We start from the raw sequence: 15,509 nt of genomic DNA, 5'->3' as shown, positions 1-15,509 counted from the left end.
TTAGTGAACTCCAGAACTAACGGATAAAAGTTTGATGAGGAACAGATTGTCTTCATATCTCAAGGAATCTCCCTGCAAAATACATGTCAGTTTCGAAGGGACAAGTAGTATCTTTACAGTGGAGAAAGCTGGCAGGTACCACCATGATCAAGTAATCAAAGTGAACTCAGCCACTCTTGAGCCTGAATGACGTCACGTGCTGCCTTATATGAGGGGCTGAGAAACATAAGACGTTGCTTTCGTGTCACTCCTGCCAACACGCACTAGCTCAGTCTAACCAGGAAAACATATCAGCTTCAGGCTGAGGGACATTCTACAACTGGCCTGTGCACTTCCAAACTGTCACCGTCAGGAAAGAAGACAAAGACAGACCAAGGAAGGCTGCCTCACAGTTAAAGGAGATGTGGAGACATGCTTCTCGATTCATAGTGTACGGGCTGGGTTGGACCTTGAACTAAAATTATTTTCCTAATAAAGGATATTTTGGAGACAGTTGGCAAAATCTGAATATGTGTAGATCATGCACCATGTTAATTTCCTCATTTTGATTACTGTGGTTATGTTCTTAGGAAATACACACTTGATACGTTTGGGGTAAAGGGGCTTCAGATCTCAGGAAAAATGTGTAAATATATGTAGAGAAAATGTAGTAAAATGGTACCAGTTTGTGACTCTTGATGGAAGTCTTTTTTCATTGTGCCACTTTTCTGTTATTTTTCTGTACAGTTTTCGATGGTATTTAAAAAATTTTATTTATTTATTGGGCTGCACCAGGTTTTAGCTGAGGCAGATGGGCTCTTTAGACGCGGCCTGTGGAATCTAGCTTCCTGACCGGGGATTGAACCCAGGCCCTCTGCACTGGGAACACGGACTCTTAGCCACTGGACCACCAGAGAAATCCCTCTATAGTAGTTTTTTAGTGCCCAGTCTGAAATGATTTAGACTTCCCAGGTGGCACTAGTGGTAAAAAGAAAAAAAAAAGCCCAGCAGCCAGTGCAGGAGACAAGAGGTGCAGGTTTGATCCCTGGGTGGGGGAGATCCCCTGGAGGAGCGCATGGCAACCCACTCCCATATTCTTGCCTGGGGAATCCCATGGACAGAGGAGCCTGGTGGGCTACAGTCCATGGGGTCTCAAAGAGTCAGACACAACTGAGCAACTTAGCGTGCACATACTGCAGTGATTTAAGGCTGGGGCAGGAAATGCCCCAGGTGACTGTGAGGCAGCGCTGTGGGCTCCCAGATGTCAAGAAGATTCTTCAATACCCTTTCCTCTGAGCCCCCTTTTTCTCTCCCAGGGTGGGCAGGTTATCATTCTGAGTGTTTGTGTCTGGAAAGATGTTCTGTAGATGCTCCTGTGAGCTGTGTCATTGTGGTGGACTGCGGGCACCCTACACTGGCTTCTGAGACTGGCATCTGTTTGGGGACTGTATTTGAATGGGTCCTGTGACACTCCCTTCTCTTCTTCAATGTCCAGATGGAACTTCTAAGAGGCCCAGCGTGGTTCCTACCACAGTTACATGGTTTGAAGCTCATTGCAGGCTTCAGTGTCTTTATTTCTCCTGGCAGCTTCATTTTCATGTGGAAGAGTTGTATGTGGTTTTTGGTTTTTTTCTAAGCTGATAACTGTCCATGTCTTGATTGATTAATGACTGCTTAACCACATTAATCCCTAGGTGGTAGGCTAGTGTAGATCCTTAATGAGCCTGTTTTGGGAGTACACATCCTACAAGTTCTTGTGTTCACAGGGGACCCAGGGCCACTCACTTGGGCTCAGACAGGCTGAGGCCATCAGAGAAGGGACCTTTCTCTCTCTGAGCATACACAGCGTCATCAGGCAGGATCACAAACGATTGAACCTGAGGTTTCCCCCTCTCCCCACTGCACAGCATCTTCTCAGAGAGCCTTTCAGAACAGTGGCAGCTTTGTCTTCTGTTATTAAGACGGAGTAATGATTGTCCTACCTAGAAATATTGCAGGGACTCATGAGAGAGCACATACCCTCTGTTTCCCCAGCATGCTGTGAACAGGCCCCACATCTCGGTTTGGGCTGTGACTCTGGACCACACAGGCTCTACGCCAGGGGTCTCAGCTTAGTATTTCCTCAGCCCCCACTGAAGCCATCAACCCAGTCCGTATTTCCTGTCCTCTCCCTTTCTGTTTTTCTCCTTTTCCACTGATTCAGACTCCCTTTTTAGCCCTTACTGTTCTGATTCACCCATGAGCATGCTGGGTGAGCAGATTCTGTGCATTTCCTGTTTCTGGGCACACGCCCCCGCTGGGAGCAGTGCCTGCTCCACGGCCCCCGTGCATCGCAGAGGACCCCACAAGGTAGAGGGCCTGTACTTGACTTACTGCTCTGCCCTCACCATCTTGAAAGCCCTGTTTTAGAACAAGGGTGCCATATTCCCTTGAACATTATATAGCTGCATCCTGAGTGCCCGGGAGGGAGGAGGCGCTCCCTGCCTCTAAAGCGGGCAGCGTTGTCCTGAGCCCCCATGGCCAGGCCTGGCTGCCCACCCTGAGATCAGCTCCACCACCCCCTCAACACCCCCTGACACTTGCTCAGCCTGGTTAGCTAAAACATGACCTCTGACCCTTGGCAGGTTCCCACACTGGTCACCCCAACCCAAATTGTTTGGTTTCTGCAAATGCAGTCTCTTCCGCTTCTGCAGTGCCCCTCCCCCGACGCCAGGATTTACTGAGGAGCAGCTGCTGCTGTCCCTCTGCTCTCAGACAGCTGACTCGCCTGCTGATTGTGAACATCCCAGTAATCCAAGTGCTAATGGTGTTTATTCAGCCCAGCCGGCTTAGCCCTGAACAAGGTTTATTCTCATTTATCTCATGGGAGATGAGCTACGTCCTTAATATCCTTCTGTTGACTTTGAGCACACCAGCGCCACTGATGTCGCTGAGAGACACGCCAGGCCCCTGCACTTTAACTCACTCAATGCCTCAGTTGTCAGGACACCCATCGTCCGGCGGCAAGACACCCTCACCTCCACGCCCGCCTCCAGGCTCTGTGGCTGCAGCTCAGATCCTAAGTCTGGACTGGGAGGGGCTGAGACCAGCATACATGTGCCTGGGGCCTCTGGGCCGAGGAGAAGCTGTGGTCTCAAGGATATGGTCTGGCCGCAGAACGCGCACAGCAAGCATGCTGTGATTGCAGTCTTCCAGTCACAGTGTATTGGCTAGCATTTTGGTGCTCACTGGCTTTTCTGTCTTTAACTCAAGGTAGTTTTAGATCTGCCTCAGGTGAAGACTCTGAAGCAAAGGGACTCACCTAAGGCCATCAGCCATTGTTTACAGGGTTCTCGCTGAATGTTCTCCGGGCCCTGCCCGTTGCACATCCTGTAGACCTCACTCTGCGTTGTTTGGGGCACTTCTTCCCCCAAAACATAGCAGAGAGCATTCAGAGCCCAGGGCTGAGCTCTCGGGAGAGAGGTTCTCTGAGAGCAGGTTTGTGTCTGCCCTTCCAGGGCTGACTGCTCAAGAGAAGCCCTTCTCTACTGTCCCTGATGGATGGACTGAGTGACATCTAGAAATGTGAGACTGGTCTTTTCCACCCTCCAGCTGTGTTGCCTCAGCCCCTTGACTGGAAAGCACTAGAAGGCTGTTTTCAGAGGGTTTTGTATGGAGTCTCTGGCATGTCCATGAAACCACTGAAGCCCTGAGCCCTGGCATAGGGCCTAGAGTTACGTGGGTTCTCTCATTCAAGCTGGTCAAGGTGTAGGCCCAGGGCTGCCAAGGCCATACTCGGCTACAGGCCCACATTTGGCCGCTGGTCCTACTCTACTCATGCAGGTCTTCAGGACTCGGCTGCAGGTGGGAAAGAGTAGATTGATTGCCTCATGAAAGTGAGTCTGTCAAGGGGCAGTAGGCACGAGGCTTTCCCTTTTTCTCACAGGTGTACTTCTGTGTTTGAGCTCTGTTCTTTCCTACTCTGGATGGGCTCCCCTCCATTTAGAGGGGCCGGGACGAACCTGGCTGCTCTTGGCTGTAGGTACCCTGGCTTGCAGCACACTGTCTGCCTTGTGGAGAAGAAACTTCTGTGTCCTGACTCCAGGGTCAAAGACTGAAGGGCTCTAATGGCCCGTCCTCAGCAGCCCACTGAGGGCCTGGTGAAGGGGCAACATGATGAACCAGTGCTGGGCCACAGGCCCCTTACCCATCAGGACCACAGGGAGTGGGAGAGTCAGTCAAAGGAGGAAGGGAAGAAAGGATGTCAGAGCCTGGTGAGGAGAAAGGACGCTGGGCAGAGAGAGACACACACTGCACCACAGCGCCAGCCTGACCTGCGAGTGGTGGGCTGGCCTGCCTCAGAGTGTCCCTCCAAGTCCTCTCCCACCCCTGGGTCACTGTCCTGACACAGGCCCTTCTCCTGGGCCCTCTCTTGTGTCTGTGTGCCCTGCAGGCACGTTTCCAGCTCCCCACTTTGCCTTGCAAGTGTCGAGGAAAGAGAAGCAGGAGCAAGTTCCACTTACTGGGCAGGTTATGGGTCCTGCATCTCCCCTGCTCAGTCACAGCCTGACCTGCCTTTGTGTCAGGGGTCAGCTGCACCTCTCAGCCCCGTTCTCAATGATTCTTCAGGGCAGCCTCCACTGAACAGTCTCCTAGCCTCTCTAGACGTGCTCATGTTGTTCCCTGAGCACATGCTGGTCTTCTGGTCCACAGACTGTCTTCCTCACCTGACCTCCCAGTCTCCTGCAGTCTCGCTTCTTTCGGGCAGCCCTGCTGGCTCTTCCAGACCAGACTTTCCTGTTCTTTCTCTGAAGCCCCACCGACTGTAGGTTCAGAGCCACCTGGCAGGGCCTAAAGTTACGTAGCCATTCACTTATTCGCTCTGGAGCCTATAAGTGGAATATGGTGGTGTGGTGTCTCTTGTATGTGTGGAGCCTGGCTTGCCAGTGTTGAGCAGCAGAAAAGAAGCTGAGTGTCCTCGAGGATCTGTTCTGCACGTAGGGCGTCTCTGAGCAATTAACTGCCTGGCCTGTGCCTTCCTCTAGATCTTCCCTGGCACAGTGCTGTGCGGCCCTTTCTACCCCACATCAGGCGTCTGTGGACAGAAATACTGGGAAGCCATGTTTCTTCTTAGCTTTGGGCATTTTTTGTTTACTCCCACTGGCTTACTCTTCCTCTGGAGGATCCTAGGGATTTGCCCAGAGTACGTGCCCTCCCCTTGGCCCCTGGTAGTCTGTTTTTTCACTGTTTGTGCTTTGGTTCCCTCTGGGGTTTGGGTCTTCTCTCCCCTTCTACCAGCTGAGACCTGGTGGGGGGCAGAGACCAGTCTTCTTCGTGTCTCTCCCCTCCCCTAGCACTGCCCAGGCTGGTGATAGGGAGGCATTCCAGGGCCACTCAGGCTGGGCCTCCCTGGGGGCACCTCTGCTCCTGAGCTGTGTTGCCTCTCTGGGTCTTGTTCTCAGCAAATCTATAGACGAGAACGAGGCTTCACATGCTGTCTTTGAAGGAGCTTGTCTGTGCTGCTCTGGGGACCCACTGGGGACGGGGCTCCTCTGTGCTGTTCCCTGAAGCTGATGCGATGTTGGGCCTCCTAGCCATCTCTTCCTTGGGAGACTGCATCTGACGTTTGTATGAATTTTCTCAGCGTGGTTGACTTCTTTTCCTAGACCCTGCCTGTTGCGGGTGAGCGTTCCTCAGACACACGATGGCAGAGACAGCCCTAATTAGCTCACCCTTTGATGAAGCAGCTGCCTGTCTCAAGTTGTGGGAGCAGGGGCTAGGGGAGAGGCTCAGTGCCAGACTCCCAGCATCAGCGCCCACCTGCCTGTCTGGAGAGGCACTGTCAGCCTTCCTCCCCAGCGACCCCAGCCCTCTTCTGCAGACGGCTCTTCAGACATGAGTGAAGTTGTAGTGGGAGAGGCCGGCACCCACCCTCGTGTCCTTTCTGCAGAGGAGATGCGGAGGGATGCAGGCTCCTCCCATTTTACAGCAGGAAGACCAGCCCTGTGTGCTTGGGCTGCACTGAGCTTTGAGGCTGCTGCCTGGCAGGAGTAGAGGGTGGGCCGTCAGGCACTCACTGGGCCCTGTGACTGTACTGTCCGGCCAGGGCCTCTCCTCCGAGCCGCCTGCTCTCTCTCCTTGTCCGCCTCCCCTTTCTCTGGGTTTTGGACCAGGAGTCGTCTCTGTGATTTGTCTGTATCTTGAGCATCCTGCCTCATTCTCCCCATGCTGTGAGGGCCCCCTGCTGAGGTGGGGTTTTGGAGAAACAGGTGCTTTTTGGGTCTCCAGGGTACTTTTTGGTGGCCAGAGCCCGGAAGAGAGTCGGGGCCCTCTGTGTGCTTGCGTCTCACCTCGGGCCCAGCCCCTACCCCATCTCCTTGCTGCTGGTCTCAGGCTTTCACTTGCCTGCCACCTTTCCCAAGACCTTATAAGCTGCTGGTAAGGGCATCTCAGTCTTCCTCGAGGGCCTGACTACGCAGGTCCCTGCACTTGGCTCTCAATCCATAATTCATCACCAGTTTAGTCTTAGAAAGCAAATGGTTCCCAGCATGTCCCTGTCTGGCACACTGCCCCAGGGGAGGTCTCACCCTTCAGGCCCCCTGTCCTTTCATCCGGGAGGGCTTTGCCTGAAATGTTTGTTTGAAGCTCATCATTACTCTTTTCTCCAGCCCAGAACGGGGACTGGAGTTCCAGGGGCAGCCCTGGGTTTTGAGTGTTTCATTGCTGCCCGTTTGCTGGTTGATGCAGTTACGGTTGTCCACGTGTCAGCTCACTCCCTCCCTGTTGCCCGGGGCTTGCGCCACGGCAGACCCTGTGCTGGGATGCAGGGACAGGCACAGAGTGGAGAGCGCGGCAGGAGGCAGCTGGGTGGGTTGGTCCTGTGTCAGGATCTCCCCAGGACCAGAGGCTCCCTGGATCCTTTCTTTTTGCCTGCCTTCCTCCCCACGTTCTGTCTGTGTGCGCCACCCGGGAGGGGAGGGGGTGGAAGAGGCCTTGCAGCTCCACACCCCGTTAGTTTCCCCAGAGCCTGATGCTCCTGGATTCCTGGAGGCAGCAGGGGAGCAGGCATGGCTGCCTCGAGGAGCGTGGAGGAAGGCTTTCCGTTGGAGGGACCCTGAAGGAGCATATTTAGCGTAGTGGGATCTTAAAATGAGATTTCCGTCCCCAGATCACGCCAGCCTGTTGGCTGATGAGGAGTGGACTCTGGCCTGGGGCCCTGGGCCCTGTCGCCTGTGCCGTAGGCCACTGTACCCAGGTGGACCCACATCATTTTGTTTTGTTTGCCCAGCTAGGTCCTAGCCTGTCCAGAGGGGGAAGCCCCCTTTGTTCTTCACCAGGGATGGCTGCTGTGGCAGCAGCCCCCTTACCGGGCTGGGCGTGCCCCCAGGTTGGTAAGTAGGTGCAAAATCATGGTTTCTTGTTCTTCCCTACAGCAACCCAAAGGTCCAGGTGGAGGCCATTGAGGGGGGAGCCCTGCAGAAACTGCTGGTCATTCTGGCCACGGAGCAGCCTCTCACTACAAAGAAGAAGGTGTGTTTCTGCCCTTTTTTCTTGTTCAGACCTCAGCACACCTGTGAAACCTAGAAGGCGAGGAGGGTCCTTCTCCAGACTGCACTCATAACCCTTGGGGGCCTGAGTGGTCATCCCTGGGTGGCGTGGCGGGAAGGGCCTCTCTCTGAAGCAGCCAGGCAGCCTGTGAGGTGTCTGAGGCCTGGGTTCAGCTCCCAGCTTCAGCCCCCAGCTCCTGCCCTGGGCCTCCATTTGTCCACTGGGTGATGTTGAAGGTGTCTGATGTCTCTCCTCTCTCAGCCTTGGGTCCTGGGGTGCAGCTAATGCCGAGGGTGGTGGGTGGAGCCAGAGAGAAGGGGGCTGGGCTGGGACTCTTGGGGCCCCTCTGGGTGCCCGCCGCAGGGCCTGGTCACTGTGGCCCCTCACCCACCAGGATCTTTTTCTCCCCAGGCCCTGTTTGCCCTGTGCTCGTTGTTACGACACTTCCCCTACGCCCAGCAGCAGTTCCTGAAGCTGGGGGGGCTGCAGGTGCTGAGGAGTCTGGTCCAAGAGAAGGGCATGGAGGTGCTGGCCGTGCGTGTGGTCACCCTGCTCTATGACCTGGTCACCGAGAAGGTGAGTGCCTGGGGTCTGGCCACCCCACCCTCTGCTTTGTGTGTGCTTCTGGTCATTTGACCTCTCCCTCCCCCAGGATTTTCCATCCATCCCTCCATCCTCATAACGGAGTGACCTGAGCACATGTGCCATCCTGGAGCTGGGCAGGGATGTGATGGAGCCCAGGACTTCTGAGATGTCAGGGTGGATGTTCTGTGGGAGATGACTGCTGAGCTCATGCCTGAGAGCTGCACGGAGTGGGAGGGAGGAGGGGATGCTGGCAGTGGTCAGGGCCAACAGTGCAGGCATCGGGGTCAGTATGACCGAAGGCCTGAACAGCCAAAATCAGCCCTCCATGGAACGAAAAGTTCCTGTGTGGTGAAGCGTAGGGTGGGGGCGACCAGGAGCAGGTGGGGTGGAGCAGCTTGTGTCTGGAGCCACCACAGCAGCCGGGAGACCAAGGAGCCGGGCTAGAATAACGCTGAACCCAAAGATTCTGGAGACCTGAAGGTGCCTGCTCTGGTTTGGGAGCTTTGGCTCTGGGCCAGACTCAGACTAGCTGCCATCGAGGGCCCCAGGGGCTTGCTGCCTGCACGGAGACTTGGTGCCCAGCCCACTTTGGTCTTTGTGAGCTTGGAAAGTGTCTTAATTAAGGAGAGGGTAAAACCAGGCAGGCCTGATTTCTTAGTTCAGCTGCTGCAGAGAGCTCTGGCAGGGTTTTCTCTGTTGCCTCTCAGGGGCCACACTCTCCCCATAGTCCACTCGGCTCAGTGGAGCAGGGCTGGGCAGCCGCGGCGACCATGCTGGAGACAGAGGGCCCACCCCTTCCTTGCTGCACCTCCCGGCTCTGTGCACCCCTCCCCCAGGCCTCAGGCTGGATCAGGGTTGTCCCTTGCTGCTTTTCTCTCCACCTATTGGCTTTTGTTTGTGTGCACTCGCTCTCTCTGCCTCTCTTGTCCTCTCTCATCTCTCAGGCTGTCCCTCTTCCTCTCTCTCCCCTCCTCCTCTCTCTTTCTTCACCCCTCTAAGCTGCAGAAACCTGATTTCTCAGAACAGCAGGCAGCCATGTGGTGCTCGCATCCAGTTAATAAGGCCTGGGCACAGTTGATGTCCTGGGAACAGGGCAGCAAGCCTGGGGAAGGATGTGTGCATTGGTTGGCATTTCTCGGGAGAATGCTGTCAGTTTCCCCTGGTGTCTTGGGGGTCTTTGCTGCCCCCAGCCCTGGCACAGGGCACTGTGACTGCGTCATCCCCGGGGAGCCGCCGCTGGCAGTCTGACCAAGGCTCTCTGAGTCAGCTGGCCCAGGAGCCGGACTGGAGGCTTTGGGTGCCATGAGGATCAGGGAGGGCCTGGCGTCTCTCTGCAAACAGCACGAAGTTAGCCGTCTGTCTGCAGGAGGAAGATGGTGGAGGGGTTTCAGCCGGAGCGATAGAACAGATGGCAGGCGTGCTCTGCGCTTAAGGCCGTCAGGGTGTCTTGTTCTGTGGTTTCTCAGAGAGCATACATGGGGGATGGGTACAGGGCTCCCAAAGGAAGAGATGTGACAGGGTGGAGGGGTGCCAGGCTCCTTGAGGGCATCCTTGGTGTGCAGAGGTAGTGGCTGGATTTCAGAATTCCCAGGAAAGTGTGGACCCACCTCTCAGATTGTCAGACTCCTTGGTCCTTGCCCCTTCGATCGTCTGCCAAACCCCAGGCATTTCTTCTTCTGTCCCTTGGCTCTGGGCAGACCCTCTACTAAGAAACTGTGTCCTGATATCCGGGCTCCTGCAGAGCTGGGACGCCTACCTGTGGTCATGAACCCATGTCTTCTCATGCTTCCATGGAGCTGAAGGGCCCTTCCACAAGTGTCGCCTGGGTGTCTGCCTGCCCAGTGCTGTGCCTGGCCCGTAGTCCCTGCCCTCCTGGTGCTTCCAGGCAGACATTTACCAGAGACCCTCCTAGAGCGTGTGGGCCCTGGAGGCTTACGATCAGGGCCCTGACTCTTTGGGGCAGTCAGGGGAGTTGCTGAGTGAGATCTGAGGGTTGAGTCAGGTTGACTGTGGAGTTGGTGCTGGGTGAGAGGGTGCCTGGAAGTGCGAGCTACCCCTGCACAGGCCCTAGGGGAGGGTTAGTGTGACACGTGCCAGAGTGAAGGCACCAGTGAGGAGGCGTCCGAGCGCCCGGGGGGCAGGGCCTGCAGCACCTGCACGTCCCAGGGAGGGGAGTCCATCTTTATCGTCAGAAATGCCCAGTGTGGAGGGTTTGGGGTGGGGCCTGGAGGGGGCAGGCTGGGCCCGGGAGGCAGGAGACTGAGAGGCACAGCGCGGAGCAGGGCCCCGGGGAAGAGAGCTGGCAGGACTGGGGCGTGTTTCACGGGTGGAGGTGGCGGGATGGGAGTAGGTTAGGAAATGACAGCCACGTCCCTCTTAGCCTTTTCTGTGTCAGAAAACTGACCCTCTCTGCTTTCCTGCTTCCCCTGCCGGCTCTGAGGAGCCCCAGAGCCATCAGGTGGTCTGCTGTGGGCCCTGAGCTTTTTCTGGGCTTTCTTCTTGCCTGCCCTGTCGCGCACGCCCCATTCTCCCCTGGAGTTAGGGCAGCGAGTCCTTCTTTCTTCCTGAGGGTGCATTTAGTGCGCCCACTGCTGCTCCTCCGTCTCCGCATACCTTCCTCTGACGGGTGAAGTGACTGGTAGACTCCTGGTGGCGTGCTGTGACTGTGCAGTGGTTAGTACTCTATGTAATGAAGGGAGGTGGTAATCTGTCAGGCCTAAGGTGTTCCCTTCCTGCCTCTGAATGCCTGCCAGGATTGGTTCCCACCACATTCTATTGGAGCTGGGTTTCTGCACATCACCGACACAGGCCATGTGTGTAGCTTCCTGCCCAGACTTCCCTTGGCGTAGAGGCCAGGGATGCCCAGGGCTCTGTGTGTCCTGTGCCTAGCCTGGCCCTCGTGCCCATCCACCGTTAACAGCCTGCCTGGCTGCAAACATGAGATGGGCCCAGGCCTCTTGTCACAGGCCTCCCACGTGTGTGAACCCTCCACCCTTGTCCCCTCAGACAACTCCACAAGCCTCTCAAGACTCAGGGAAACACCGGCTTCCTCTCCACGCCATGCCCAACTCCTCTGAGGGAGTGGGTCTGTGGTGGTGGTGGTGATGCTGCCGCTGGCACAGCTACCGTTTGATGATGGTAAAGCTCACTTCGTTGATGGGCTCCGTGTGCCAGGCACTGGCTGTGTGTTCACTGTCCCATTGAGTCCTCCCAACCGTCCTGAAGGGGCTTCGGCATCTCGTCCGCATGAGGGGTGGTGACATTGAGTCCTAGGGAGGCTCAGTGCCGGCCCAAGGCCGTTTGGTCATTCAGCTGTCAGTGGTGGAGCAGGGTTTGAGCCCAGACTGTCTGCCTCCACCCCACCCTGCTACACGAAATGCATAGTGACATTGAGGACTTGCTCCGCCAGATCCCGAACTGCTTGAGGGCAGGGATCCTGTCTCCGTCTTGGTTTCTCCAGTACCTGGCACACTGCAGAGTTTTTTTTTTTTTGGATGAGTGGATGGATGGACAGATGGGTGGACATGTGGACGGGCTGGAGAGCATGTGTAGAGCTGTGAATCCAGCTGACCTTGCCTCCAAAGGGCCTTTGAGGCCCAAGGGTGTGGACAGAGAGGGCACGGGTCAGCCAAGTGCCTTCAAGTCTGAAGGGCGGAGCTGACAGCTCTCTGTCTGTTCTCTGTCCCGTGTGCCCCCACCCCCGCCCCGGCCATGTGGACGGCAGATGTTTGCAGAGGAGGATGCCGAGCTGATGCGGGACATGTCCCCCGAGAAGCTGCAGCAGTATCGCCAGGTGCGCCTCCTGCCCAGCCTGCAGGAGCAGGGCTGGTGCGAGATCACCGCCCACCTCCTGGCACTGCCAGAGCACGACGCCCGCGAGAAGGTGCTGCAGACGCTGGGCGCCCTCCTGGCCACCTGCCGGGACCGCTTCCATCAGGATACGCAGCTCCGCGGGACACTGGGCACCCTGCAGGCTGAGTACCAGGCACTGGCTGCCCTGGAGCTCCAGGAGGGTGAGGACGAGGGTTACTTCCGGGAGCTCCTGGACTCCATCAACAGCTTGCTGACAGAGCTGAGATGAGGCTGCCCCTGAAACCGGGACGCTACTTGTGAGACTGAGGGGCACCAGCTTGGGTGGGCTTCTCAGGGGGTACCAGGCAGGAGGGGGGCTTCCCCACTGGGGCCTGGGCATCATCTGGGCAGTGCTGGCTTGGCCATTAAATGGAGGTATGACGGCCAATGTCTGCTTGTGTCTGTGTGGTCTGGGCACAGCGCTTTGGTGGTCACTGGGTGACAGGCTGCTGAGGTTCCCTGGTGACGTGCTGGGTGGTCGCCTGGTAACGGGCCCTGTGGAAAGGATCCAGGCCCAGCTGGACCCAGCTCTCTCCCACCAGTGGTTCTGTGACTTTGGGGTGACACTTAGCTTCCCTGAGACTGTTTTCTCCTCTGTCAAAGGGGAATGCCATTAAACGCGAGAAGACACACAGAAAGCACCACACCAGTGTCCAGCACTCGCGCTCGCCCCTCCTCACCCAGCTGTGGAGGGCACTCTGCCCCCTCTGTCCCGTGCCTGCATGTTAGTTTCAAGGCTGGTGGCAGAAGCTTGAGGGCATCTCCACACACAGGGGTGCTGTGTCAGCCCAGGCAGCTGATGGGTGAGGCTGGGTCCTGGGTGGTGGGACTGGGGGCGCTTGGTGCACTCTGTTGGCCTTTGGGTGGAGGTGTCACTCTGGAAGAGGAATAATCTCTCCACAGCTGGTAGTGGGAGCCCAGGCTGGGCCCACTTGATGGAGCAAAGGGGCCTCTCCGTGCCCTTGCCTCTCTTCTGTGTCCATGTGCTCTGCACTGAGCCGGAGGTGGCAGCCTTGGAGGCAGGGGCAGCTGAGCCTGACAAGCCGCAGCCCCCACCCCGGAGAGGCTTAGCGCCAGTCTGGGAGCCTGCTGCAGGTTGCCACAGCAACCCCTGTTCTGGGCTTTCCTGATTTGGATTCTGGTGCGTTTGTTTTTCAGCTTTTCCCAATGCACCAGAGGCTCACTCCTGCTGCTTAGGCCACCCCTCCCAGCCTCTAGTATAGAACTCTCCCCACCCTGGCCTTGCGTGTAGAAATCTCAGTTTCACTGACCTGAGGGCAAACCGAGGCCCAGAGGAACCCGGGACAGGTCAGTGGCCTCAGCCCTGCTCCTGCCCACATAGAGCCTGGGAAGGCTGCTGCAGCAGAGCATTCTCCAGGGGGGCAGGAGGGGGCCAGGGTCTGTGGAGTTGGAGTAGGATGCCTTGGGGCCCAGGCGTCACGGGGATCAGTCCACTGAGTTGGATACCTGCTGGCTTAGGCGTCATGGGGCACAGAGCAGAGTCCTCCGAGCTGGATGCCTGCTGGCTCGCAGCCTCTAAACCTGTCAGTAGCCTGTACATTTCACAGATGAGGAAATCACGGCTAGGGAGGCTGAATGAGCTGCCTGAGGTCAGAGAGGCAGTGAGGGGCAGAGCTGGAGTTTGCTGGGTGGAACGCGCTTTGAAAAGTTTGAATGTTTATCTTAGAAGAAGATCATTTTAATCTGACAGGCAGTGGTGGGAGGGCCAGGAGAGATGGCCGAGCAGGCCAGGTCCAGAAAGGTGCTGGGACTCGGGGGTGAGTAAGGGGAGGCAGACAGTGCCAGGCGACTGAGGCCACAGCCGGGTGATGGCACTGCATCTGCCGTCTGCTTCACATACACAACACAAGGCATCAGCAGGCGTGAAGCTTGCCCTGCAAGCTGCCTTCTCAGTGGCCTCATCTGGGTCGTCCGGGACCTCTGCCTTCTTGGTCCTTAGTCTCGGGTGGATTCTGGTTCCACCATCCAGTTCATCGGTGACTGTTGTCTGCAGGTCTAGGAAGAGCCTCTGGGACTTATAGCCAAGGAGCACAACCTGGGCTGTGTAACATGATGTCTGGCAGTGAATGCTGAAAACTGTAAAGAAAAACAAAGCCCAGAATGGGGGATGAGGAGTGTCAGGGAAGGCCTGTCTGAGGAGGTGCAGTGTGAAGAGAAGGAAGTGAGGCGGTGAGCCCTGTGGGATCTGAGGAAGTACTTGGTATATAAGGAAATAGCAGAGGCAGGAACATGGCCGGGGTTGGAAGAAAAGCAAGATTCGGTGGAAGGGGGGATAGTAAGCACCATGAGGAGGGCGGACCCTGGCAGCTCTGGTGAGGACTGGGGCTGCTTCTTTGTGATGGGGGCCATTCGAGACTCGTGAGCGGAGGACAGACCTGACGTGGCTGACATTTTAACAGGACCATGCCCGTTGCTGTGGTGAGAACAGATGACACGGGAGCAAGGGCGGGAGCAGGTAGCCGGCGCAGGGTCTGGTGTAGAATCCAGGTGAGAGCTGATGTGGTGTGAGCCAGGGTGATGATGGAGAAGGTGAGGTGAAGTGGTCAGACTCCACGTGTGCTTTAAGGTCGCTGTGAGAGGACTTGCTGGCTGACTGCATGTGGTGTGTGAGGGGAGAGAAGAGTCAAGGGTAAAGCCTCACCTCAGGACTTCAGTAAAGTTGAAGCTGCAGCAGCAACTGGACAGCCATGTTTTAAAAAAGGAACCTTGACCTATAACTGTTGTCTTACCCAAAATTTAACTCAAAACCAAATATAGACCTAAATGAAAAATTGTAAAACTTTTAGAAGAAAATATTTGTGACTTTAGTTTTTAGCTATACCACCAGAAGCACAATTCATAAAGTTAAAAACTGATAGATTGAACTATATCAAAATTAGAAACTTGTTCTATGAAATTAAAATAAAGACAAGCCAAAAACAGGGAGAAAATATATACTTGGCAAAAAGGATTTGTATCCAGAATCAGTGTCAAAAAAAAAAATACTTGACAAAGGATTTTGCATCCAGAATATATGAAGAATTTCCAAAGCAAGAAAACAGTCAACCCAATTTTCAAAAATAAAGATTTGCAAAGACATCACCAAAGTGGATATAGAAATGACAAACAGGTGACAAAAATGCCAGTGAGACAGCATCCCATTCTTATTCCTAGGTATTTACCCAAGATAAAAATCTTTGTTTATACAAAAATTTGTACTTGAACATTTATATCAACTTTTTTGTAGAAACAAAACTGGAATAAGGTAAAATGTCCCTTACCTGGGGGTGGATGGACCAACATGGTAATAATCCACGTTGTGCTCTGCTCCGCATGGAAGGACAGACAGCTATGCCCGCAGCACACGTGTGCGTCTCAGATGCATGCTGCTGACTCAAAAGCAGCCAGGCTCAGAAGGCTGTATACTGTTGCTTTATTTATGGGACATTCTGGAAAAGGCAGAACTACAGGGAAAGTGTTTGTTCAGGACTTAGGGGACATTTCAACAACAGTGGGGTGACACAGTGGAATCTTGGGGAGCATGTTGGAAATGTTCTGTGTCTCAG

The 15,509-nt window shown here is 55.5% G+C and overlaps 1 protein-coding gene across 5 annotated transcripts in view; it reads left to right on the top strand.

Annotated features, from left to right (window-relative positions):
• SIL1 (SIL1 nucleotide exchange factor) overlaps nt 1-12,331 on the top strand; it is a 266,056-nt gene extending 253,725 nt beyond the window's left edge. For all 5 annotated transcript variants that reach the window (XM_027970286.3, XM_012178581.5, XM_004008844.5 and 2 more), the window contains 3 exons: nt 7,392-7,488; nt 7,918-8,082; nt 11,816-12,331. In XM_027970286.3, coding sequence (XP_027826087.1) covers nt 7,392-7,488; nt 7,918-8,082; nt 11,816-12,172 — 619 coding nt within the window. In that variant the 3' untranslated portion in view covers nt 12,173-12,331. The remainder of the gene's footprint in view (nt 1-7,391; nt 7,489-7,917; nt 8,083-11,815) is intronic.
• Nucleotides 12,332-15,509: the final 3,178 nt, after the last annotated feature.

This window comes from Ovis aries, chromosome 5 (genome assembly GCF_016772045.2).
Source record: "Ovis aries strain OAR_USU_Benz2616 breed Rambouillet chromosome 5, ARS-UI_Ramb_v3.0, whole genome shotgun sequence".
NCBI classification, from domain to species: domain Eukaryota; kingdom Metazoa; phylum Chordata; class Mammalia; order Artiodactyla; family Bovidae; genus Ovis; species Ovis aries.
The sequence above is the reverse complement of the archived record's forward strand: the minus strand, read 5'-3'. Positions and strand labels throughout refer to the sequence as shown.